The 25,294-nt window shown below is 42.1% G+C and overlaps 4 protein-coding genes across 4 annotated transcripts; 3 read left to right on the plus strand and 1 right to left on the minus strand.

The window, feature by feature from the left end:
- Positions 1-6,515: 6,515 nt before the first annotated feature.
- On the plus strand, positions 6,516-9,461 carry ColSpa_10031 (uncharacterized protein; the record flags this gene model as incomplete). Its single annotated transcript, XM_049276243.1, has 1 exon — positions 6,516-9,461. One exon carries the CDS (start codon positions 6,516-6,518, stop codon positions 9,459-9,461), a length of 2,946 nt encoding a protein of 981 aa, XP_049132200.1.
- A 3,377-nt stretch (positions 9,462-12,838) lies between these two features.
- Positions 12,839-13,375, plus strand: ColSpa_10032 (uncharacterized protein; the record flags this gene model as incomplete). Its single annotated transcript, XM_049276244.1, has 1 exon — positions 12,839-13,375. The coding sequence occupies one exon, from the start codon at positions 12,839-12,841 to the stop codon at positions 13,373-13,375; it is 537 nt and encodes a 178-aa protein (XP_049132201.1).
- A 247-nt stretch (positions 13,376-13,622) lies between these two features.
- On the minus strand, positions 13,623-14,530 carry ColSpa_10033 (uncharacterized protein; the record flags this gene model as incomplete). Its single annotated transcript, XM_049276245.1, has 2 exons — positions 13,623-14,375; positions 14,426-14,530. 2 exons carry the CDS (start codon positions 14,528-14,530, stop codon positions 13,623-13,625), a joined length of 858 nt encoding a protein of 285 aa, XP_049132202.1.
- Positions 14,531-15,093: 563 nt separating this feature from the next.
- On the plus strand, positions 15,094-16,914 carry ColSpa_10034 (uncharacterized protein; the record flags this gene model as incomplete). The annotated part of the gene is made up of 1 exon (XM_049276246.1): positions 15,094-16,914. The coding sequence occupies one exon, from the start codon at positions 15,094-15,096 to the stop codon at positions 16,912-16,914; it is 1,821 nt and encodes a 606-aa protein (XP_049132203.1).
- Positions 16,915-25,294: the final 8,380 nt, after the last annotated feature.

Consider the following 25,294-nt stretch of genomic DNA (forward strand, 5'->3'; position numbering starts at 1 on the left):
CCCGAAAATAGCCGGGTCGGTAGGCAACTGATTCGTATGATGGGAAGCGGGTGGATGGGAGGGAAATAGACTTCGTCGGTAAGCAACCGGAAGCTTGTTTCTTGCACTGTCCAATGGGGTTCCTACTCAGTCCGAAAGATGAGGAATTTCGAAATCCCAGCAAGTTCATACCCACTTGCTTTGATCAAAGTCTGGCGAGATGAGTCTGCCTTGGTCAACAGTCTTGCATCAACATGAATAGCGGATCTTACCACTTTGGGTAGCATCCGGGCGACATCCGAGACATCTTATCCGGGCTGGCCGCAATGGCTCTTCAAACATGACGCTGTGGCCAAATCGAGTTACAGTTTCGAGAGTCAGATAAGCAGAGGGCAACTCCTAACTTGCGTGTAATAATTTCGCTCTACTCAAATCATATCATTCCATTCGTGGCACGATGAACACTCGCAAGTTTGGTTATATCACTGATGCCGCCCGGAACTTTCTAATATGTAAAGGAGCCTGGCTTCGCCAAAGGCTCACTTCCTCCTTACCTGCTACGGCGAGGGAAAATAAAATCGAATACGACACATTAAGCAAGGAGGATCATGACTCAGACGATGCGTTGCCTGAGCTGTCCCAACCCTCAGCAACATTGAAATGTTTGCTACTTGGCATTTCCGAGCGGCTGTTTTGGATGGCATTAAGTGCGATTCTTCTTGCAGCTGTCTTGATCCAACATTACAGCATTGGCATATACTCGTATGAGTCTGGTTTCTCCACAGATCTGGGTGCGTTTATTGCATTGGCGCTATCCGAGTTCCGCGAAGTCACTGCGAAGTCTCTCTAATAGGATTGAAACTGACCAAGTAATACCCATTCAGGTGTCGCAACACCACATATTGCACTACGAGAAACTGTATATACTGGAGGTGTTGTTCGTAACAATGAAGGGAATCTGGTGCTAGACCATACCGGAGCATCAGTCGTTTATGTAGGCGAGCCTTCACCAGAATTGGATGCTAGATGGGATCGATTGGAATCAGGTTCGCGTGAAAACTCTCTGCTTTGTATTAGGAACATCTTAGAGACCGTATGCTAACAGCAGTACCTAGCTATTGAGATTACCCTTGCAAGCAGAGATGCGAAAACAAAGGGAGGCAAAAAGCTCGATACAATGGAGTCTGACGGTTTTTATCGCACTAGGTGAGATCACTTTGCCAGCTTTGGAATGTTGTTATTCTTCTCCGTCTCATCGAGGAACGTTCAAAACTTATTTGCCTTGTTTGACAGCCTAGATGTTGTTCATTCACTCCACTGCCTGAACCAATTACGGAAAGTTTTGTACAGAGAATATTATTTTCCAAACAAACCAAACGAATTTTTCTATGTACACATGAGTAAGTATTACTATGGTCTCCATAAGCCAGCCATAGTTGCTGGCAAACTGCGTCTGACATAATTCGTTCTATTCTATAGACCATTGCATCGACCATTTGCGGCAGGCACTCAAATGCCACAGCGACCTAACCCCTCTGAATTACCAATGGAGCGAGGAACATGATCGAGCACTTCCCACATGGACATCGAAGCATACGTGTCGCGACTTTGACAAGATGCTGGAATGGGACTTGACAGAGACAGACAAGCCATTATCAGAGACTGAAGATTACAAGAACGCACACCATCATTAAGACAAGATACGTCGGACGCTAAAGGAATAGAGGCAGGGATCTTTAGCGAAACTCCCGGAGCAAAGCAATTGCTGCTGCTGCTGCTTAACATTTGTTATGTATAGATATTTACAACTTTTCACATACCATAAGGGGACTATTGATTACCAAGGGCTCCGCCCCCTGAACTCGCCCTCCCTGCAGGGGTCGCTGCGCTGAGCCTTTGACCGTGGCGCCAACTAACTATTGCCAGCTGCACTGTACCTGCATACACAGTTCCACTCATCGATCTAACCAATCCCCGAAGGGCCGCACGGACATACACGGCCTTTTCTTATGGCAGATCTTCCAACAGTAATTCAGAGCTTCGCTCCGGATAAACCGAATGTGCTTGATCGCTGAGGATATAGGTTGAAACGAATTATTGATAACACAGGACTACCATACATGTACAGGTTTGCTGCAAAGTCACGATGTCGTGGATAGTGATCCGCAAAGGTTGTTGCATTCAGTTGAAGAAGGTTTTAGGGACTAGGGGGCAATTATGCCATGACCTGAACATTTTCATGCTTCGCTACCTAGCTGTATCATTTAGTCCATCAGCCCTGTTTTTTGTACTTATGTATTACTCAAATGCTACGAACATCGCCAGTAACACTGTTATCTCTCTTCTAAGGATCATTAAAGCTTTGTACATAATTCAGGAAGGCAGCGGTAAGACAGGGTGAGGTTTGCAAGTGAACAAGTTGCCTACATCTGTTTTAGCCCAACCCGTTGTTGCTTTCGTTCAACCCGAAGGCCTATAACAACTGTGAATTAAAAGGGAGAAAGTTGAATTTAGGTTGGCGTCCAGGAACATATATGCATAAGCAAGGCAAAGGCATTGTCGTTATCAGAAGCAAGTAACATGCATTTATTCGCATCACTTGATTATTTCAAATTCTCAAAATGTTGAAGCCTCATAGCACGCAGCTTGGGGAGCCTCATCAAATGTCCCAGTGATCAGGAGTAGAAACGAAAACTTTCAACACCAGATATTCACTGATCATCACCATGTTAATTACTAATCCGGTCCCCACCAGTCTCTTCAACGTACCAGCTGTAGCAGAGGTAAGAATTAAAGTAGTAATTAATCTACACTTCTGAAGGAATACGTTTTCTTCGTGTTGTTTAGCTGTTTCTCATATCTTTGCTGCTTCCGCTGCATTTACCGTATTGCGGTGTTGTTTTGGTTTTCACGCAGAAAAAGAGTTGTCAGTGTCAGAATAGGACAAGAAGTCACGCAAAGCTTCTAAGTGGTCTCACTTAAAGAGTTAATTAGATCCTGCGTTTGTGAACCTCTATGGTTAAGTGGATTTACGCCCCTTAAACCCCAACTTAGCACGCCAATGGTACATATAGAGACATCTTGTTACGCTGTATGGCCCCTCTCGACCTGTTTATTCAATACTAGGCTGTAAGTTTATCATACACTCACTATATGATTCTGAAGGTTTTCTGTTCTGGGGTCACCGAAAGTGAGGGTGTGTCGAGAGCAGGTGGCTGGGAATAAATAGATGTTCTCAGACTAGTGGAGGCTGCAAAGCAAGTTTTAGTCTGGCGACTCTGCCCGACGGTAAAGGCGAGCAAAGGGTCTAGTCTGCATCGGCAAGTCCACTCTATTATCTGCTCCTCGTTCACGAGCCTTCTCTCTTTTAAAATCGAATACGCCGTCGGGGATGAAATGCTCATAAAGGGTATTTACCCCATATCAGGAGGAAATCAACGCCGACTTCCCTAGCATCTTAAACGCGACCTTGCCCTAGATGAGTAGCGGCGCTTTGTTGTCCTTGTTCTAACCGTAAAGGCGCTAGCTGACTATTAGCCCTTTTCTATATAAGCTACTATTAGCCTTCTCTGCCCTATTTATATCCAGGTTCTGTTGCATGCTTGGGAGATGTATGTCTAGGCGATCATGTCTTGCTAGCAGGTAGGCCTAGGCGGGCTCTTAGGTTCTTCTTTAAGTCTATTAACAATAACGATATAACGGGTATAATAGGAGTTGCTAAACAAGAGATACTACAATAACGCCTTTGCCTTATCTGGAATAGCTAGGCGGCTCTAGACTTCCTGCTCGTAATGGTTTATGTAAGCGGTGGCGTGCTAGAGGCAATATGCGTCCTAGGGATCTTGTGATATGCGTTCAGTAAGTAGGGTATACTAAGGGCTCTTTTATAAAAAGACGAGGTTAAGCCTTAGCTCCTTGCCGGAATATAGGCTCCTCCGGGGTGTCTGCGGGGACTGAATATGCCACGAAGGCCGGAATACCGTCATGGCTAGGTGCCGGGTGGATGATGGTCTTGGGCAGCGGTAAGAGCTTCTTGCGACGCGCCGGCCTGTCAAGCTGTTGTGGCTACGGCTGCTCCTCGTCCTCCCGGTCGTCTCCGGTTTCTGGCGTGGGCGATGATACCACGAAGCCAAGTCTGCGGCAACCGATACACAGTGTTTCGAGTCTCTTGGGCCGTTTAAGCAAGCAGTAAGACCCAATTGATAGGCCGTAATTCATAATGAAACCGGTTTAAAAACGTGTGTGTGTGCGTGTATTGGGCACAGAAAGTTGTGTTTCCCGAAGAATGCTGACTAATCCAAAGATACTCCACTTTCTCAACCATTTTAGGTCTTATCCTGTTAGATAGAAGGGCGCTTTATTATCTTATATAGATATAGTGTTACATAGTTGTCGTAAAGTCACCACTTAGGGTGGAAAAGACATAAGGAAAACGGCTTAGATTTCTATGTGCAGGATTGCTTTGTCTAAAACGAATAAATACGTATCCTGCGTGGTGGATCTGCATAAAGGGACTGGACTAATAGTTAATCCAGGCCTGGCACAAATCTCATAAGGCTACATAATGTGTATAAAGGCATCACAATACACCCCCCTAGGTAGATTAATAGATTCTAACTATTATATATCTAATAATAGCTATATATAAAAGAATTACTTTAAAAGAATAAATAAGGATATAAATACTTGCTCTTAAAGTAATAAATATAAAAGAAATAGTTATATAATACTATATTTAGTTATTAATAATAAAAAAACTACTTTTTTTCTTCTTATTACTTTTAAATAATTTAATTAGATTAATAGCCTTTAATTAGCTAATTAATTATTAAGTTAAATATTTACTTTCTTTAATAATATTACTTTTTTTTAACTTAACAAAAAAGCTTTTTTTTTTTCTTTTTTTTATTTATAATAATAATAACTATATATTTAAAATACTATTATTTTTATTATATATATATATATTTACTTATATTATAGGCTCTTTATATAATATTAACGTTTAAGAATAGATACCTCTAAAATCTAATAAAAAGGCTACTATATATACTTATATTACTATAGCGTACACAGCTTAACTCAAGAAGTATAACAAAGTGTGTGGGGGTAATAGGGAGAGTAGTGGAAAGGGGCAGGGTTTCGCGTTTTCATTTTTCCTTTTATCAGCCTGCAGACACAATCACAGGCCTGATCAGATGTGACTAAGCAGGACCCTTCCAAGTACAAAAGGGGGCTCTAGTCAGATACTATCACAGAGATCGGGATCTCATGACGAAGCAGACAGAGAAGCTTGACATCTTTAGACAGGCACTTAGACAGACACGGACGAATTCATCACTTTGATATCTAAACAAGACGTGTAATAAGTGACTGTTGCTTTGTTTCCTTAGGCCTGACTAGACCTCTAAGGTCTAGGAGGGTATCCTCCTCCTCCAGAGATCACGACACACACATGCGTACCACTTAGCAACAAGGGCAAATCCGAACAGACTGCAAGACGTGAAGGATACACTTTTCTGGTTTGCTCATGGCCCTGATCAGGCCAAGGAGGACCTGAAAAGAGTAGTATCTCACGGTCTAGGCGTTGGGGTAGTCACTTGGGGTAATCGGTCACTCCAGGTGCACTCGTGACGATACTGGGACCTTGGTGTTTGGTGTGGTTTGTGTGTCAACTGCCCACTTGCTGGCTTCCTTTATCCCACGCAGTTTCAATGGTGCCTCGTGGCGGAATCGAACCGCCGATCTTCTCATTGTTTTATTTCGATTACGCGACAAATCCGATATCAGTACCTCGAAAATAGCTTCAACCAACAGAACATATCATCGAAAAGATATGAAGGAAACGATATCCTCGACCTGATCAGACTCAGTCCCAGACGTGGGAGTGAGCCTGACCCTGAGAAACCGCAATGGACAAGACCCAAGAAAAGCGGGATTCTTCGAAAAAGCAAAGAAACGAACGACCAGCCATGACGACACAATACGGCCAGACAAACCTTCCGCGTGGGCGATCCTTTTGTGGGCAAGCACTGAGCAAGCCCAATCGGAGAAAGGAGCCCGCAAGACGTGAGAGGAAGAAGAAAAACGATAAGATAAGAATGATACCTTCTGCTGGGATCAGTGAGCTAAGAAGCTCTCTCAGCGTAGGTTACGGAATGATCACGACCACGAACCAAGCCCAGAACTTCTCGAGATCTTGTTATCATGCAAGCCTCGGTCTGATCAGGTTCGACATTGCGCTATTAACGGAGACTAAACGTCTCAGCGTTGATGGATCGGCAGCAATGGAAATTCAACGTTCCTTTAGGATTGGCCTGGACTTGACGAGCACCCCCTTTGGAAACTCAATCAAGGACGCAGTAAACCAATGCCTTATAAGAACATATGAAATACTGCTCCCAAGTCTGATCAGGTTGACAGACTGGGCCAGGCAGCAACTCCGAAGAGATTTTACGCGCAGCACCCCAAGATCAATTCAGAGTGATCGATACCATTTACACTTCCCACAACTGGCCTGCCAGGATATCAGCAACATGTCTGAGCCGACCCCATCAACGACCGACACGGGGCAGCTCGGAGGTCTGACTGATCAGGCAGCCTCATTCGCCGGTGAAGCTTTCCAGAGTTACCGAGGCCCTGACGACAATGTGGACACTGAGTCTGAGACCGGTCCTGGGATTCCCAACTTCGGAACCACCAAGAGAAGCGAGGGCAAGGACCCAAGCTCAGGCTATCGGCAGTACAAAGGGAGTCCTGATCAGGCCGGCGAGGACATAAGCCCTTCCCCTGATCTGGCACCAGACTCCCTTACTGCGGCAGACTTCCGGGCCCAGCAACTCTTGATGGCGAACCTATTAACAATGGTCAACGCAAGCATGACCAAGGACCAAGGGTCTGTTAAGCCTGATCAGGGCGGGACAGATTACCTGCGTCGGTCAACCATCAAGATGCCACCGCCGGACACCAAAGGGGCCCCCACCTTTGATGGCTGTAACATCACCGATTTCCTTGACAAGTATGAAGCCTTGACTGGGCTTGCTGGTTACTCTGACAAAGAGAAGACAAAAGCGTTGCCATGGTACTTACCTGATGAACACCGAGCAACGGTGAAGATCAAGGCTGAAAAGGAGACTTGGCAAGAACTAAGCAAGTTCCTTCTTGACACTTACGGACAACTCGACGAAGAAGTCATCCTTCAACCGAACCGCCGCATCAAGGACCTTATGAAGGGAGACTTGATCAGGGACGATAACCTGACAGAAACTGCAACTTTGTTTCAGAAGGTTGAGAGCGTAAGAGAAAAGGCAAAGGCTAAAGGGAAGCCTGTGATGGGCGCCCAAGAGCTGATTGAGCTTTTTGCTATGCGATTTTCCGAAAACACGATTATGGCAGTGTCCTTGCAGATGGGACTTTCCCCTGCTGATCTGTTTGAGAGAGGGAACTTCAGCGCCTTCAAGAGGGCAATGCTCGCATGGGTGGGACAGAAGTCAAGATACAAGGGTCATTACGGAGATTCTGACACTTCTGCCTCCTCCTCATCAGCTACGGTTCCCTATTCCTCAAAGCGGCCTTCCAGCCCTGATCAGGTCAAAGGTACACTCCCTAAGAAGTCTGCTTTCAAAGACATCAAAGTTACGACTGATCCTGCTATGGACGAACTTTCGAAAACAGTAGCAGCCCTTACACTCGCTGTAAAAGCCAGTCTTGAAGCCCAGACTATCTCTAACAGTCAACCCATGGTTGCACGTAGTTATAACGTCTCTGCATCCGGTCCTCCACGGCTATATACACCACCAGCTCGACAACCGTCCTCCTTCAGCAAGCCAGGTTTTGTTCCAGGCCATCCTGATCAGTGTTGGTATGATGCATGCGACCAAAGAAGGTATTGGATGTGCCCGCAACTCAAAAAGGACAAAGAGGCCAACCTGATCATGTTGGACCACGACGTCTACAAGTATGGGGTACTTCGAGGATCGAACGTTGAGGTAAACGAAGTTCCTGATGTTGTTATCTGGGAAGCCCGCAAAAACTACCAGCCTGACCGGGTTACTATCCTCACCCATGTGGCGAACAACACCTTGTTCCCAGAAGCCGCAAAAGCAGCAAAACGTATGATTGACCAGGGTGTTGGACGTCCCTTTCAACCTGAGATACAGTGCTACCCACCGCTGTACACCCAAGACGCCCGGGTGAATCTTGTCAAATGCGTCTCAGTATCCCCTAAGACACACGCCGAAGTCTTCCTAACTCAAGGAGCAAAAGTGAACGCGGTTACCAGGTCATTGGACACAATGCCGCGACCTATTCTGCGCCGCCCTGATCAGGCAAGGCCCCATTCAGTACGCCAAGGCTTTGTTTCGAAAAACATGCATCGAAGAGGGAGCACTTCCAGCACTGGCTCCCAGGCTGAGGAAATGAACATAGATGCCCGTGCCCAGACTCCTCCGCCGACACAACCTACCGGTCCAGTGCACCCTGATCAGGCCTATCAGACTCCTGAAAGTTCAAGGTCCCCTTCTGTTCAAACTGTACCAGCGGGTGAACACGCCAGCTTCGCATATGGCCCAGGATATGCTCAAGGAGCTGCCGAGGAGAGTTCTATCCCAGATCAGCTAGAGATAATGGACCGAGCTGCATCTGCTCAAGCCATTGCCAAGAAATTTGGAGGGAATATTACTATTCCCTTCGAAGTTGCGCTTCGAGTCTGGCCTCAGCTCAACCAGGATGCGATGGTAACGATACGCCAGATGCTAGACAGCAATGGGTATTCGGACATCTACCTAGAGGCTCCCTCTGACCTGATCAGGGAGGTGAAACCATACGAAAGATCAGGAGCCCGCGAGGCAATCGACAGATATAACAGAGACGTCCCGAACCTTATGAGCGGAACTGCCAAGGTCAGACTTATCAAGACGCTTGACTTGACCACCATTGAGTCTATTGTTCCGCACTTTATGATGCCTCACTTTGTGATCAACGTCCGAGTCGGTGGTCTTCGCCCTGATCAGAACGACTTGATCAAGGGTGTCATTGACAATGGTTCACAAATCAACGTTATTTCAAGATCGTACGCAGACAAGCACGCTATCAAGCTTACAACTACGCCGCTTGGGATGAACGCTTTTGATCCCAATTCAGAGCGTGTATCCTTTGACGGAGCAGCTATCGTGCCTGTCTGGGTTGAAGGCCACTGTTTCTTAACCAGCATGTTCGTTGCTGACGATAGAAGGATGAACGAACCACTTCTTCTGGGATCGCCTTTTGGGTTCCATACGCAGATCAACTACGTGTATGGCCCCGACATGATCACGCTGATACTGACAACAGGGCAAACTCGTCTCCATGTCCCGGCCGCATTTCTGAAGTTTGGCAATCCTGGGAAGTTCCTAGATTATCTGCCAGACTGGGACAACTATGTGAGGGCTCTCAAGGACCATCTCCCTGATCAGACCAAGCTGCATCAAGACCAGGAAAACTAGACTCCAGTAACGGTACCAGGACCGTTGCTGGAAAGCTCAAAATTCCTGGACATGAGCTACAAGAGGACGACGAAGAAGTGATCCGGTTATCTGAAAAAGAATCGGATTATCTGGTGAAAATAGCACTGACTACACTCCTTGCCCCAGCTGTGGAGGACGTCTGTAAGACTGCAGCAAAGGTTAGAAGGCACGACAACAAGGGATGTTCTTGCTGCGTTGGAAAGCCCAACCCGCCCCACATCGACACCGATCGTCTTGATCAGGCCTGCCGTCCCAAGGTTTACCTTAACCAGTTGTCAGCGACTATTGGGAAGGTTAAAGCAGAGAGAATCAGGAAGCGGATAGTCAAGCACTTCGACATGATCAACAAAAAGGGAACGCCTTTACCCCCAGAGCAACCGCACAACCGCGAGGTGGATCCGACAAAACATCATCCCCAGCCTGATCAGGCCAAGCGGAATGCAAAGGTATTCACCATGTATAAGGGAAAAGACAAGAAGATACATCCGGTTGACGACCAACCGTCTGACGGATCAACCCCTGACGGCGATCCCCTCTGGAAAGTCAAGAACCTGGCTGAAGCCGAAAAGACAATGCAACCCGATGAGGGACCGTTCCGAGGCCTGATCAGGCCTAAGTATTCAAGTATTGAGCCGTATTCACGCCTCAAGCCAGACAGATTGGCGGCCATCATGGATACACTGGGTCATCTCCTACCCCGCGAGAAGGACCTATTCCTCCAAGTCCTTCTGAACCGCGAAAATGCTCTCGCTTGGGACTTCTCCGAAAACGGCGCGCTTGACCCGAAAGTTGCCCCCCCACAGGTGATCAGGACTGTGCCTCACAAAGCCTGGCGAGAAAAGGGGATTCCAATACCCAAAGCGCTTGAATCGCAAGCTATGGACATTATCCGGGTACGAATCGATAAGGGTATCCTAGAAGAAGGTCATGGGGCTATACGAAACCCTTGGTTTCTTGTGAAGAAGAAGGATGGTTCCCTACGCCTGATCAATTCAGCTACTCGGATGAATGGGGTCACGATTCGCGATGCCTTTGCTCCTCCAGGAGCAGAGAATTTCTCAGAAGACTTCGGCATGTGCCAGATTCTCTCACTCTTGGACTTCTTCTCTGGATACGACCAAGTCCCTCTAGCTGAGGAAAGCAGGGATTTAACAACGTTTGCTACTCCCCTTGGACTTCTACGCATGTGCACCTTACCGCAAGGTGGTACCAATTCTGTGGCACAGTTCATGAGAGTTATCACCCGGATACTCTATGACCTTATACCACATTGTTGCCGGGCTTTTCTTGATGATATCGTCATCAAAGGGCCTACAACCACGTACAACGATGAGGAGCTCCCTGATCAGGCCGGCATTCGACGCTACATCTACGAACATATTCGCTACGTCGACATGGTGCTCTTCAATGTCGAGTTGGCAGGCTGCACAATAGCTGGCAAGAAATCACAATGGCTTCAGAGAACGGCTATTATCGTCGGCTATGTCTGCGGTTCTGGAGGTCGCCGCCCTGATCAGGCGAACGTCATCAAGATCAAGGAATGGGAAGAATGCAAAGACATCAGTGAAGTCAGGTCATTTATAGGGATGACTGGGTTCTACAGATCATGGGTCGACAGATACTCGGAGATCACTTTGCCTTTCCAGAAACTCCTCAAAAAGAACGCCACGTTTACCTGGGGGCCTGATCAGGTCAACGCTATGGATACCCTCAAGTCCAAACTAACAACTTCTCCTGTAATCATTTCATTATCCTATGGCCCAGAAGCTGGGTTAGTGGTCATCAGCACAGATGCGAGCCTGCAAGGTTGGGGCGCAGTACTAAGTCAGATGATCGGTACCCAGAGGGCTGTGGCAAGGTATGAAAGTGGTATCTGGAGAGGCGCTGAGTTAAAATACGACTCTGGGAAACTGGAATTGAGAGCGGTTTTGATGACATTGAAGAAACTCCGAAACTACGTCTACGGTATCAGATTTTTGTTGGAAACTGATGCACAGGTCCTAGTTGCTCAGCTCAACGGAGGGTCTCACGATCTTCCTGGCGCCCTAATCACTAGGTGGATTGCTTGGATACGTCTTTTCGACTTTGACGTCAAGCATATACCGGGGACGAAGAATGTGGTAGCGGATGCGCTATCACGAAAAGCACCAGGGCTGTCCGATATCGAGGAATACGAGAGCCCTGATCAGGTTGAAGATTTCATCGACGCCAACCTCTACTTTGTTCGACTGCACGAATCATTCGGAGGATCCAAATCCGGCATTTCAAAGACCTCTCACCTGCATCAACTCCCTGAAGCATGGCTCCGCCCTGATCAGTACTGGACTGACCGAACGAGACAAATCATCTTCCATCTAAAGACACTATTACGCCCAGATGGAATATCACAGCATACTTTCAGGAAGTTCAAAATAGAGGCCTGGTGTTATCTTGCTCGAGATGGCTATTTATACCGCCGACCAACAAAGAGATGCCCGATCCCTAGACGCCTTATTGACGACCCAAAGATTCAGGAGAACCTGATCAGGAACGCACACGTCGAATCAGGACACCGGGGACGCGATGCAACATTCCATCGGCTTTCTGTATCCTATATCTGGAAAGATATGTACCGGAGGGTGCAGGCCCAGCTCGCGTCATGCCCATCCTGTCAGAAGGCTCGATCAACCCGGATGGACGACTGGCACATCGGTACAGTCCCAGGGGAATTACCGTTTACGAAGATATCTATTGATGTCCAGTGGATTGGTTCCTGGGCACTGATCGAGGGACGTTGTGATATGACGGGTTGGCCCGAAGCAAGGAGGGTAAGGACTGTCACCTCTGATCAGGTCGCCGACTTCATCTGGGAAGACTTTTTCTGCCGCCACGGTGTCTGTGGAGAGATGATTGTCGACGGCGGACCAGAAAACAAAGGGACTGTGGACCGCCTGAATGAAAAGTATGGTATCAGAAAAAGGGTTATATCAGCGTATAACTCAAAGGCGAACGGGGTCAATGAACAAGGCCATAAACCCATTGCGCACACCATCTTGACCTGGTCAGACGGAGGAAAAAGAGATTGGGGGAAAATTGTGCCTACTACGCTGTTTGCAGACCGAACGACAGTCCGCGCACCAACGGGCTACACACCTTTCTTCCTAACTACAGGATACGAAGCGATCACACCCATCGAAGAATCTACCTTGACTTGGAGAGTATTAGACTGGGGACGAGTTCGTGACCCTGATCAGGAACTCGCTGCCAGGATACGCTCCTTTGAACAACTTGAAATCGATAGGGAGACTGCAGCCAAGAATGTGGCTCTTGCGAGACAGAAATCTGCGGATTACTATAACGCACGCCATCAACACACAATGCGGTCAGAGAAGCTTCAGCCTGGCGATTTAGTTCTTGTCTTCGACGAGAAACGCGCAATCGACAAATCGAAAGCTAGGAAACTTACATACCGTTGGCAAGGCCCTTTACGAGTCCACTCTGTGTCTGAGAACTCGGCATCGTACCGCCTAGAGACGCTTGCTGGTGACCTTATCACGAGGGCCACATACGCTGGGAAACGTCTCAAGAGATATATCGAGAACGACGCCGGTTTCTGGGAATCGGAGGATCCTGCGTGGGCCAAAGCCAAGCTCAAAGACGAAATAACCCCCTTCTTCCCAGCCCAGGACCACCAAGACGAACTTTGGGAAGTAGACATGGCTCCTAGCCCTGATCAGGACGAAGACATCATGCAGACACGATCGAGGCTTCAACAGCTACGCCTCGAAAAAGAAAACGACACGCTCCGCAGAGAACTAGAGCATTGGAAGTCATCGTCCAGACTTGCGATTGACATCCAACCCAAGGACTCGGCAAAGGACGCGCAGTATACTGACATGACACAGCAAGCCTGATCAGGCCTGCTGTCATATCCTTTCATTTTCCTTTATTAATGTCTACATCGCACTGTCATTTCCATAACATTTCGCACGCATTTCCTTTCACGAAAAGTTCATTGATTCGGAACCCTTATTGCATTCATCAATAAACTTGGGGACGAGGTTATCTGGGAAAGGAAACGCCTGATCAGACCTAGAAACATCCCAGAATCACCCCAAATCCTAAGCCCAAACCACCAAGTCATCAGACAACCCTATATCCCTAGTCCGAATCCTCATCATCACCCTCCGTCTTCCAGTCAATACTATCCTGCACCCAGATAGAGCCATCCAAGATACCAGGCGACTTTCTCTCCTTCTTAGAAAGCCCCTTATACTGATCCTTGATAAGTTTCATAAGGTCAGACCGAAAGAACTGCGTGGAATCGATAGAAGAGATATTGTTAGGAATGCTTGAGGGGACGCCGCCGCCGCTGGCTCTTCGCTCTTTGGTGCCCTTTACCCGACCCATGTATCCAAACTCCTGGTAAAAGTCCTTGTTTCGATAGCAGCATTGGACTTGAGTCTCGTGGTAAAGGCAATTGGAGCATGCATTGCCGAATTCGTTAGGAAGGGAGACGCATTCCCAGAAGGGGACGAAACAGGCGACCTGATCAGGCCCAGCCCGGACAGCCTGCCAACCCTTTTCGCAGCATTCGCAAGGGACAGCATTGCGACCACCAAGGCCATGGACAGCCAAGGCGGCGCCAGCCTGCATGCGACTAGCAAGCTTCCAAGCCAGGGATCCAAAAGCACCCTGATAACCGGCATAGACGAAAACGCGACGCTTGAACAAGCCAGTCTTGGTATGATCTTGGAGGACTTGAAGGACATTGCCTCTTGCGATAGCCTGCCAGAAGGCCTGAGCAACTTTCTTGCGAGTCTGACCATTCTGAATTTCATCGGCAAACTGGACTTCGCAGTAGAGACTACCGATCGGAGACTCGAGTTTTCGCCACACTAAGGAAGTTGCGATCTGTCTGATCAGAGCTATGAACCTTCAACAGGGAGTAGGGGACGACTTACTGTGGCATTGACAGGAGTTATGGCCAGGTAATTGTTTCCAGCAGGAGGGTCGCAAGTAAAGAACCACGGGTTCCAGGCAGCTTCAGGCTTGCGCTTGGGAGGCATGGCGATGTCTGATCAGGGCTGTGGTGAGAAAGTTAAGTTGATTTGTTGAGTGGTTTTGAGTTGCAGAAAAGATGAAGCTTAAGAAGCAACGTGAAGTTGTGTGGAGGAAGAGAAGAAGTGATCTGAAGGAAGATTCCTGGCCTCTTTTTTTTTATCCTGCTAACTACGGCCTGCTTCTTCTAATTCACTGATCAGAGGGAAGGAACTAAGAGAAAAGAAGTGATTCACTGTTGTGAACAGGAAGAAGTTATTCACTTTTGTGAACATTGGGCAGATGAACAACTATCTTCTTTACCTTCCTGTATCCACCTTTTTACTCTTTCTCTTCAGCAACTTCGAATTGCTCCTTCCCTCACAACAAGGTCAAGATTCGTCAGAAACAAAGCTATAAAATAAGCCCAAGAAACCCGCCAACAACAACTTTCACTTTTCCTTCTTCCACCACCACCATCAACTTCAGCCACACAATTTCGAGCCAACCAACAATCAACAACACATTATTCCCTTTTTCTTTTTACTTTCTCACCCTGATCAGACCCATCTACACACATCTACAACTCATCATGTCTTCCTTCCAAGCCGTTAACGTTATCTGGAACGCTCCTGCCGGCCCAGATGGAACCAACAACATGTGGGTTTTGGAGCACTGCCAAACTCTCTTCGAGGAATGCCGCATTCAGAATCTCAGCGACAATCTCCCTGATCCGACTAAGCAAACCACGAACGCCATCAAGATGCCGCAGAAATCACAGCACGCGCATCCCGAAGACCTCAAGCCACTCGAAGGGTTCACAGACCCGGCTACTGAAGACCCTATTACTCCGCTGAGACCTCCCAACTGTCCTGGTCCGTCTGATCAGGGCGACGGACCTGCTCCCATGTGGATTCCGAGTAACAACGCGTCTGCCATAAGCATGATGTATAATCGCTGGGGCAAGGGCTTTTCGCAAGATGGTTCTTGGGGGAAGTGGACAAACAACGAGTCAAAAACCTACCTCCCTGGTATCTACAACGCGGTTGGACATTTGGTTAAGCAGTCTTGGATGGCCTCTGACGATGTCCAAAGTCTTGCGGCATTTGCTGCTCGAGATGCCAAGGTCAATTGCTTTGTTGCCGACAGCCCTCCTTGGAGCCGCGACACCCCTACTGTGACGGCCAGACCTGATCAGAAGGACCGGATTCGAAAGGCGGACTGCCTGGCGTTCGTTACCCATCACATCAATCATTTCACTGCCCTCTTCGTTAACCAAGTTACTGGACGATCTTTCTGGTATGACAGTATGTGGAGAGACGGAGATGCAACCCTTCGGTACGCTATTGATATGGACCGTCTCTGCAAGTTCTATCAGAGCGTCAATGCTGCCCCCAACCTGATCAAGGTGATCCGCATGAAAGCAGGCATTGTGATCGGCCCTCAACAGCCTGACGAGTGGACTTGCGGAATGCATGCAGCGGAATTCATCAGATGCTGCATCCGAGACAACGTTACCAACATCGCAAAGAGTCCGACTTGGACGAAGGTTTGGAACGATAGCAGAGGCAACGTCATTGACCACGTTAACCATTTCTGGCGTCAATGGGTTACTGAAGAGTTCAGTAAACCAGGAAACTACGGCAGAAAGGACCTTCGCAATAAGCCGAGGCTTGTACTGGACAGTTATGACAAGAGACTTCGACAAGAAGCATCCAGCAAGCCTGATCAGACTAAGGAGGACACACCGGAATTCTCTAACACCTTTCCTGGGACTTTTAAGCCCATCAAAAAGACGCCTTCTTCAGCACCTCAAGACGACGATCTCACCAGTCTCTTTGGTTCGATGCGCCCCCCCTCAGATACTGGTGCGCCACAGGACCAGCCAGGCTTCTCTACCACGCCAGCCCCAGAAGGTAACGTGGTGAGGCCATCTCCTAAGCCTGATCAGGCTCAGGATGTAGACGACGAAGAGGAGGTTAGCGATGCTGAGTCTGAGGCCACCGCGAAGCCCGCGCTCCCGCGCTGCCCCCTTAACCTCAAGCGATTGTCTAATGTGGCTTCTACTGCGTACATGAAGGCTGAAGGACAGCGAAATGCTTATGAGAAAGCCCTGTTCAATACACAGGAGCAGCGCCACAAGCTAAGGGAGCGCAGGGTCAAGTCTATTACCGACTACACCAGGGACGAATATGTTAGTATGTTCGAGAACCCTTATGAGACGGTGGCAGTGCGACAGCGCCCTTGGCAGCTGTTTCTACGACCTACAATTGCACCTGGATGGGAGGGTCATAAGCGGTATGATCAGGGACGGGAGTGGGATGCTAAGTTCGAGGAGGAGCGTCTCGAGGCTGAGAGGGAGGCAGCTCGTAACGAGGCGAGTGGCTCGAGATACTCTTTCCGCCGCCGCTAGGAGGACATCACAGGTCTGATCAGGGAGGATACAATAAGGAGGATTGGTTTTTGCTTTTACATGTCGTCTGCCCCTATGCTTTTACACTTTTCTCCTTTTAATATGTTGCGCGAAGAAGAAAACTGGGGGACGATTGGAAAGGGGCAGGGTTTCGCGTTTTCATTTTTCCTTTTATCAGCCTGCAGACACAATCACAGGCCTGATCAGATGTGACTAAGCAGGACCCTTCCAAGTACAAAAGGGGGCTCTAGTCAGATACTATCACAGAGATCGGGATCTCATGACGAAGCAGACAGAGAAGCTTGACATCTTTAGACAGGCACTTAGACAGACACGGACGAATTCATCACTTTGATATCTAAACAAGACGTGTAATAAGTGACTGTTGCTTTGTTTCCTTAGGCCTGACTAGACCTCTAAGGTCTAGGAGGGTATCCTCCTCCTCCAGAGATCACGACACACACATGCGTACCACTTAGCAACAAGGGCAAATCCGAACAGACTGCAAGACGTGAAGGATACACTTTTCTGGTTTGCTCATGGCCCTGATCAGGCCAAGGAGGACCTGAAAAGAGTAGTATCTCACGGTCTAGGCGTTGGGGTAGTCACTTGGGGTAATCGGTCACTCCAGGTGCACTCGTGACGATACTGGGACCTTGGTGTTTGGTGTGGTTTGTGTGTCAACTGCCCACTTGCTGGCTTCCTTTATCCCACGCAGTTTCAGTAGTAGCTCCCTTGATCCCCCTGGTGACTAGCCTGTAGTCCCTCCTCTTCTTATACATCTATCCTTTGTCTAGGTCCTTTATATCTCAAGTAGTACTAACATGTGAGAATAGACTCCTCTTATTAGAGGCTATAGTGGTGGGGAGGTTAACACTGAAGAGGACAGCTTATAGCCTTCTCTTTTAGCTGACCTCCTTATAGGTGCTATAGATAAGGATAAGGATAATTTAGAGTTGCCTCCCTCTTTTAATGCCTAAGTCTACTTTGATGTAGTCTTAAAGGCCTTTTATAATTAGTAGCTAGCTAGTATATTATATTTTCTCTATTTAACTTAAACTTTTTACTAATTCTATTAAATAGAGATAGCTATCTTTAGGTTTATACTAAGGGAGGAAGTGGAGGAAGAGGAAAAGGATAAGGAGGAGGAAGAGGAAGAGGTATACGCTAAGACCTTAGAGCCTACTTTCTGAAGAGACTTTAAGTGCCTATAGTGTATTTAGAGTACACTATATAGTAACTCTTTAGGTTAATGTGTACTAGTAAGTAATAGCTAGACTTTTAAGTGCTAGTACTATATGCTTAGTAAAACCTCTTATATTATAATTGTTAAGGGTTCTAAGCTTTACCGTTTAGCCTAGGAGTTCTTAGTTACAAAGTATAATAATATAGCTCTAAGTATATATTTCTATATATAATATTTATTTATTTAGTTTTAACTATTCTTATAAGTCCTTAGCTAAATAATTAATATATTATAAAGCTATATTATATTTAAATAGATTTTTTTTTAAAAAAATATTTAGTATAATATATAAAAGTATAACAAAATAGTACTAGTACTACCTAGTAAAAATACACTAATTAGTCTAGCTTTATCTAGTAGTCTTACCTTTAATATAACTATTACTGTTGTAAACAAGGGTTAAGTAGACGCTATTTAGGCTATAATTAATAGCCTTATTAGTTAATTAATGCTTACATTAACTATATCTATGTACTAGCTCCTTATAAACTAGTACATAATACTTCTAGAGGGTTAGTAGTACTAAAAAAACTTCTTTCTTAAGCTCTTACTAAAAGCAAAAGCTTATAGGCTATAAATAGTAATTTTAAATAGCTTATAAATATTCTTTTTCTACTAATACCTCTTTTTTAATATATATAATCTTTATTTATATATCTTATAAGTTAAAAAGTACTTTAAAGTACTTAAATTTTACTTTAATAAAGTTCTTAATAAGATTATCTATTAATATATTATTTATTAATATATATATAATATTAAATAAACGTTTATTATATTCTTATTAGAGCTATATATTCTAAATATTAATATACTATAAGTAGATTAAAATTTAGTTATTTTTACTTATAATAAAATAAATAATTTAATTATTATTATAATTGATTTTTTATATATTACTAAGCTTAAATTATATATCTTAGAAAAAATACTTAAAAGTAATAGTTTTTTTTATAATATACTTAAAGCTGAGGAGCTTAGCCTCAGTTATTAATGTTATAATAGTGTTTTATTAAATAGTTTTTTACTAAATTAGACCTCTAAAGAGTAAAATAATGTATCCTTAGGATGATCTTTATGTCTTATTATTATTTATAAATAAAGTATTACTTGTAATCAGTAGTGCCTATATACTTCCTAAGGTATTGAAGTATATTACTAGGTATTAAGTATAATATAGGTATCTAATGACTTGGTCTATTGTCTATTAGTAAATATATAAAGGGTTTATTAGGAATTATGAAAGTAAAGTATATATAAATATAATATTAAGTTAGATTATTATTATAGTATAAAGGATTGATCTAACTTTCTTTTGGAAACGCTTTACGTTAGCTAAGGTTACTTAAAGGTTATTCTTTTTAAGTGTAACTATTAGTAATAGGGTAGTTAGTACCCTTAAATTAATAAGGTTAAATCTTTTAGTAATTTACTTAATATATTAGTTATAGGCTAAATAGATCTTTTGCTTTAGCTGGTTGTATAAGATCTATATACCTAAATACTATTTAGCTAGGCCCTAGTTTTTCACCTTATATGTTATTTAGATTCCTTTTATAATCTTTTTTATGTTTTTTATGTAAAACTTATAATAGAGTATAAGGATATTATTAATATAAAAAAGGAAAAGTACCTTCTTATCTAAGGTCTAAAAGAGACATAGGTCTTTACTTATAGCCTTTATTCTAAGATAATATAGAGTACTTAAGAGTTCTTTATATTAAAGGAGAAGTGTATCTCTAAGACTATAGAGTATATACTATAATTTAATGATTTTATTTAGTATCTTAAAGCTATTTAAAAAGAAGTATATAATAAATAGTTTATTTAGTCTTTTCTTAGCGTTTAGAAATACGTTAACTACGTTGAATTAGTGTATCTTAAGGTTAAATTTAGTTATAATAGCTATTATAACATAAAAGGTTTATACTATAAGTATTACTATATATATTTATTTAAAAAAATACTTTTTTTATATATTACCTTTTATATAGATTTATGCTTTATAATAATTAAAAAGACTATTCTAGTTTATCTTATATAAAAAGACCTACTTTAAGAGAATTAGTTTCTAAATAACTTTACTTTAGTTTACTACCTTCTAAGTACTTATCTACTTAAGCTTCTGAATCTTAGTTACTACTACTTATAAAAAAAGGTCTTAATATAGCTAAAAAAGGTTTAGAAGCTCTTTCTAGTTCTTTAATAGAAATAATAGTTCTTTTATCTTTTTTTTATTATATAGTTTTAGTATCTTTTAAATATACTTTACTTAAATAATTAATATATAAATATAACTATAGATTATTTAGTATCTAATAGCCTTTTTATCTAATACTTTTTGTCTTTTTAGTAAAAAAGTATTAAAGAATATATTCTAGTTTTATCCTAAATATAAGAATATAAAAAAGTAGCTAGTATTTTTTGTTTTATTAGATTAGCCTATTATTACTAGTTCTAGTAGCAAACCCTATTAACGCTAGCTTTACTAGGTTAAGGCATTATAGTTTAGGCTATCCTGATTGCTAATACTTAATCCTTGCCCTTAGTTAGTGCAGCTTACAGATACTGATCCTAAACGTGTTATTAGTTTTTTCTTTACCTTGCTCCCCTTATTTAAAGGTAAATTAGTACAAACAATAATCTTATTTTCAATTACCTTAATTAAGTGATTAACTTCTTTAGATTCTAATACGTCTTTATTTACTATAGCTTAGTCTTTAATAGTTATTGTTATTCTAATCTCTTAATCTAGGACGTCTCCTGGTTCAGGTAAGGGTTCAAGGGTTAATAGCTACTCTCCTTACTAGATATAGTTTATTTTATAATCACTTTATTTCTTTTTATCTAGAAATACTATTCTTAGTATAAAAGTAGATAATAAAGGCTATTATAAAGGGTGTTCTTTTTATAGGATTAAAGTAATATTGGCCTCCTTTGTAATACCTAGAATATAGAATTCTAAGTTATAAGTTATGCTTAAGTGTTATATATTATTTATAATTACTTATGCTTTCTTAGCTAAGATTATTACCTTTACGTTATTTTTTTTATAGAATTAGCTCTTATTAAATATTATATTCTATATAATTATAACCTACTAAAGTAAAAAGATCTATATTTAATATAAGTTATAGGTATTTTAAATATAGTCTACTAAATATCTAATATAGCCTTTTGGTTCTACCTTGAAGTATTGTTTTTCTATGTTTCTCTTTTAGTCCCTTTGAACAAGGTATACTTAGTAGCTGTATATATAAAGCTATCCCTATTATGGACGTAAGTCTTGGCTAAGGGTTACTTAGTATTAAGGTTATTATTAACAAAAATATTATCTGAACTATTTTTCTTTTTTCTTGATTAAGTAAAGCTAAGTGTTATATTAAAGGGGGCTAATATTATAGAAGTATATACTAGCTATTACTACTTTAACTTATAGTTTATATAAGAGGCCTGCTTTAGAAAGTAGTTTAATACCTCTAGTTATTACTTCCTAGCTAGCCTTCTTAGCTCTACTATTTAGCTCCTTTATATATAGAAAAGTAGTCTTAACTTTAATCTTTTTTTTTTCTACTTATTATTAGAACTTTATATTACTATTAATTACTATAACAAAGTAGTCTATATTTTACTTTATCTTATATAAAGTAAAGCTATATTACCTTACTACTTATTACTTAAAGATATATAGAACTTTAAATATACTCTTATAAGTTTTTAATACTCTTAGAAATCTAAAAAGTTAACTAATATATTTATTTTTAATTACTATAAGCTATAAGTTCTTATTATACCTTTTAAGGTAATTAAAGAGGTTTTAAGTAATTTTATAATATAAGTAAAATAACTTTTATTTTGATTTTTATTTTAAAACTACTTTTTTTATATAGGCCATTTAGTAATAAGAGTATTCTAATCTCTTATAGGCCTTGATCTTTACCTTTTAAGCGTTTAAGACTAATTGCTTAAGCGCCTAGGGTCCTAGGTGACTACCTTATAAGTGCTAAAGCTAGGCAAGGTCTAAGCAAGTACTCTTTTTGTAGCATAAAGGTTATATAAGAGTGTTGTAGTAAGGTAGCCTTATTGTGTTAATATTAACTATAGATATGTTACTTACTAGGATTTATATATAAAAAAGGTAATTAAAAAGAGGCTTATATTTAAAAAAAGTAATGTTTACTTTTTATATAAGTTATTTAACTATAAAGCTATTTAAATACTTTCTATATTAAAGAGTATAATCTAGCTTTAAGTACTAAATACCTATTATATAAAGTAAAGCTTCTAATATAACGTTTATATAAAAGTTCTTTATATATACTATATTCTTAAGTATAAGGTCCTAGTTTACTCTATTTTAACTTCTAAGAATCCCTTTAATTACATATTTACCTTTTACATAAATAAGGTACAAAGTAGTACCTAAGTTAACCTATTAATTACTTTCCTTAACTACTTAGACTATACCTAGCTCTAGGAGAAATATATTATTTACTAGGTAAGTAGCTCCACAGTTATCTAATATAGTATTACACAAAAGGATATATAGGCTAAAGTATAGAGTAGCAAAGATACTATAAACTTCCTTTTTCTAAGTAGCTTTATCTAGGTTTAGTTAAAGCAAGGTAAAGTTAATAATATATATAATAACCTTTAATAGCAAGTTATTACTAAATCTATTATTATTATCTTTATTATTATTAATTTTATTATTATATCTCCTAAGATCCCTTCTCTAGGACAAAAAGATCACTTAAAGCCACCCTTTCTAAGTAAATTTAGCTTAAAGGTCTATATTTTAAGGGTTATTAATTTAATTATAGATTTATTATATGTTATTATTAGTAATTAAGGCTAGTCTAAGTAAGTAGCTAATAAAAGCTTTCTTTATATAGGTATATTTAAGTAGAGGCTAATAGTATAAGTAGCTATAAATATATACTTTATTTAAGTTCTTTAGTGAGAAGTAGTATATATTATTCTTAGTTAATATAATAGGATGATTTACTAAGGTTATATAGACACTAGGCCTTTTCTTATAGTACTTTATTACTAATAAGTCTTTTTATAAGATACTAATTAAGATTATTATATAGTTATTTAGGTTTTTAATTAAAAAGCCTATTATCTTATTTTAGATAATTTCTATAAGTTTATAAGTTACCTAAGATAAAATAATTTTATGTAATACTGCTCTTAGAAAGGTTCTTAAAGCAAAGGCACCTTAGACTTTTAATAAGTCTAAGATTTTTATATAAAAGTAAGAATTTTATTATTCTATTAACTAAATAAATAAGTTAATACTTAAGGCTACTTAATTTAATAAAGCTAAATATTCTTTTTAAATAATAGTCTAATTAAATAAGTTATTTAATATATATTATTTGTTGGAATAACAGCACCAGCTGGTTGTACGACACGCACGACTCAGGGACACACATCATGGCAGAGGGCACAGACTGGATATTCGGCCCTCGGTTATCCATTGAGGGGATCAAAAGTATATTCATGCCGAACTGACTCAGGGACGTACAAGATCATATATCTCGTGTACAAAAGCCAAGTCTTGTAGTTAGGCAGATAATCACGGAAAATACATCTTTGGTTCACCCTAACTTTAACCCGAGTACGATCGTACAAACGGGTTCTCTCAGGAAGAGAGAATCCATTCAACACTGATCAGTGGTTGCTTGGCAATCCGTGCGATTGCTTTGTGCAATCACAGATTAGCAAGAGTGAAGAGACAAGACTTAGGCTTTACAGCCGGGCTACCGGGTAGTCTTGCACTTCGTGCGAGGCGAGAAATCCTCAGGGATACCTAAGGGGTCACGCTAGAAAGTCTCTTGTGCTAAGAAGCCTTAATCCTACCTATTGTCGCCTGCTAAGCTGAACCGGGTAGATAGGATAAAGACGACTTTTGCTTTACTATCGTACAAGACAGATTCCCGTTGTCGCCTGCTAAGCTGAACCGGACGAGAATCTTTATTGTACCGTACGTAGAGTACAAAGTGTGCGCCACGGCACCAAACAAACCAATTTTGACGTCGTACGATACGAAACGACTACCGAACACAACATGGCTTCCCAAGAGGATCCAGAAGACAATCGTCAAAGCCAATATGACAATATTGATGGATACCTGCCAACGTACGAAGAAATAAGTGCAAGAAGCGAAGTCCCACTGCACACGTGGAAGAAGACTGTGAATCCTAGACGCTGGGGAAATCCAGTCGATATTACACAGGCACCGTCCGAAGAAGAGATGACTACGTACATTGCGTACATCAACATGGAAATGCTTCATCTTAGGCAATCAAAGGAAAACCTGACAATATCACTGTACGAAGATTTTAACGAATGGTCTACCTTCCAATGGGAAAAGGTCTATCGTGCGTTCAGGGCAGAGTTCATACGACTTATTGAGCTAAAGGGATTCCGATTACCACCAATAAGAAATGTGAATCAACAGCTAGTTGAATTCATCAAGGAGATTGGGAGGAAGTTTGATGAGCAAGAAGAACAGCTTTCTACTCGTACAGCACTTACACCAAGTCGTACGATTACAACAACTCAAACACCTGTTCGAAACCCTGAATCAACTTTACCCCAAAACACAGCTGAACCGACAACAGAGCCAATCAAGCCCCCGTACGATACACAGACAACTCAAACATCAATTGTACGAGAGCAGTCACAATCAGCTTCAGGAAACATGCCTCCTGGAACAAGATTCACACAGGAGGTTGAGAGTTTCCCACAAATCCAGGGTCGTACAACACCTTTACATCAAGGAGACAGCATCTATGACCTACCACCAAGACGAATAGTCCAGAATGGATTGTGCGAGCCAACTACAATCTCAATCTTCCAGAAGGGATGGAGAAAGGACAGGAATTATACGGGCAAGCCGTACGATATCCTGTACGACAAGGCAAAGGTCTTTATCAGTTTTTGTCGACGCCTCAGGATCACTGAAGACCAATACCATGCAGTATTTCCTGATATCTTGGCTGATCGTGCGGAAGAGTTTTATCTCCATCACATTGGACCAACAAGGAGATGGGACGAGATGTACAACATGTTAGAAATGCACTTTAACACTAACATCAACCACACTCTCTATTGGACAGATTG

This window comes from Colletotrichum spaethianum (assembly GCF_022836535.1).
Source record: "Colletotrichum spaethianum MAFF 239500 DNA, contig32, whole genome shotgun sequence".
In the NCBI taxonomy this organism is placed as follows: domain Eukaryota; kingdom Fungi; phylum Ascomycota; class Sordariomycetes; order Glomerellales; family Glomerellaceae; genus Colletotrichum; species Colletotrichum spaethianum.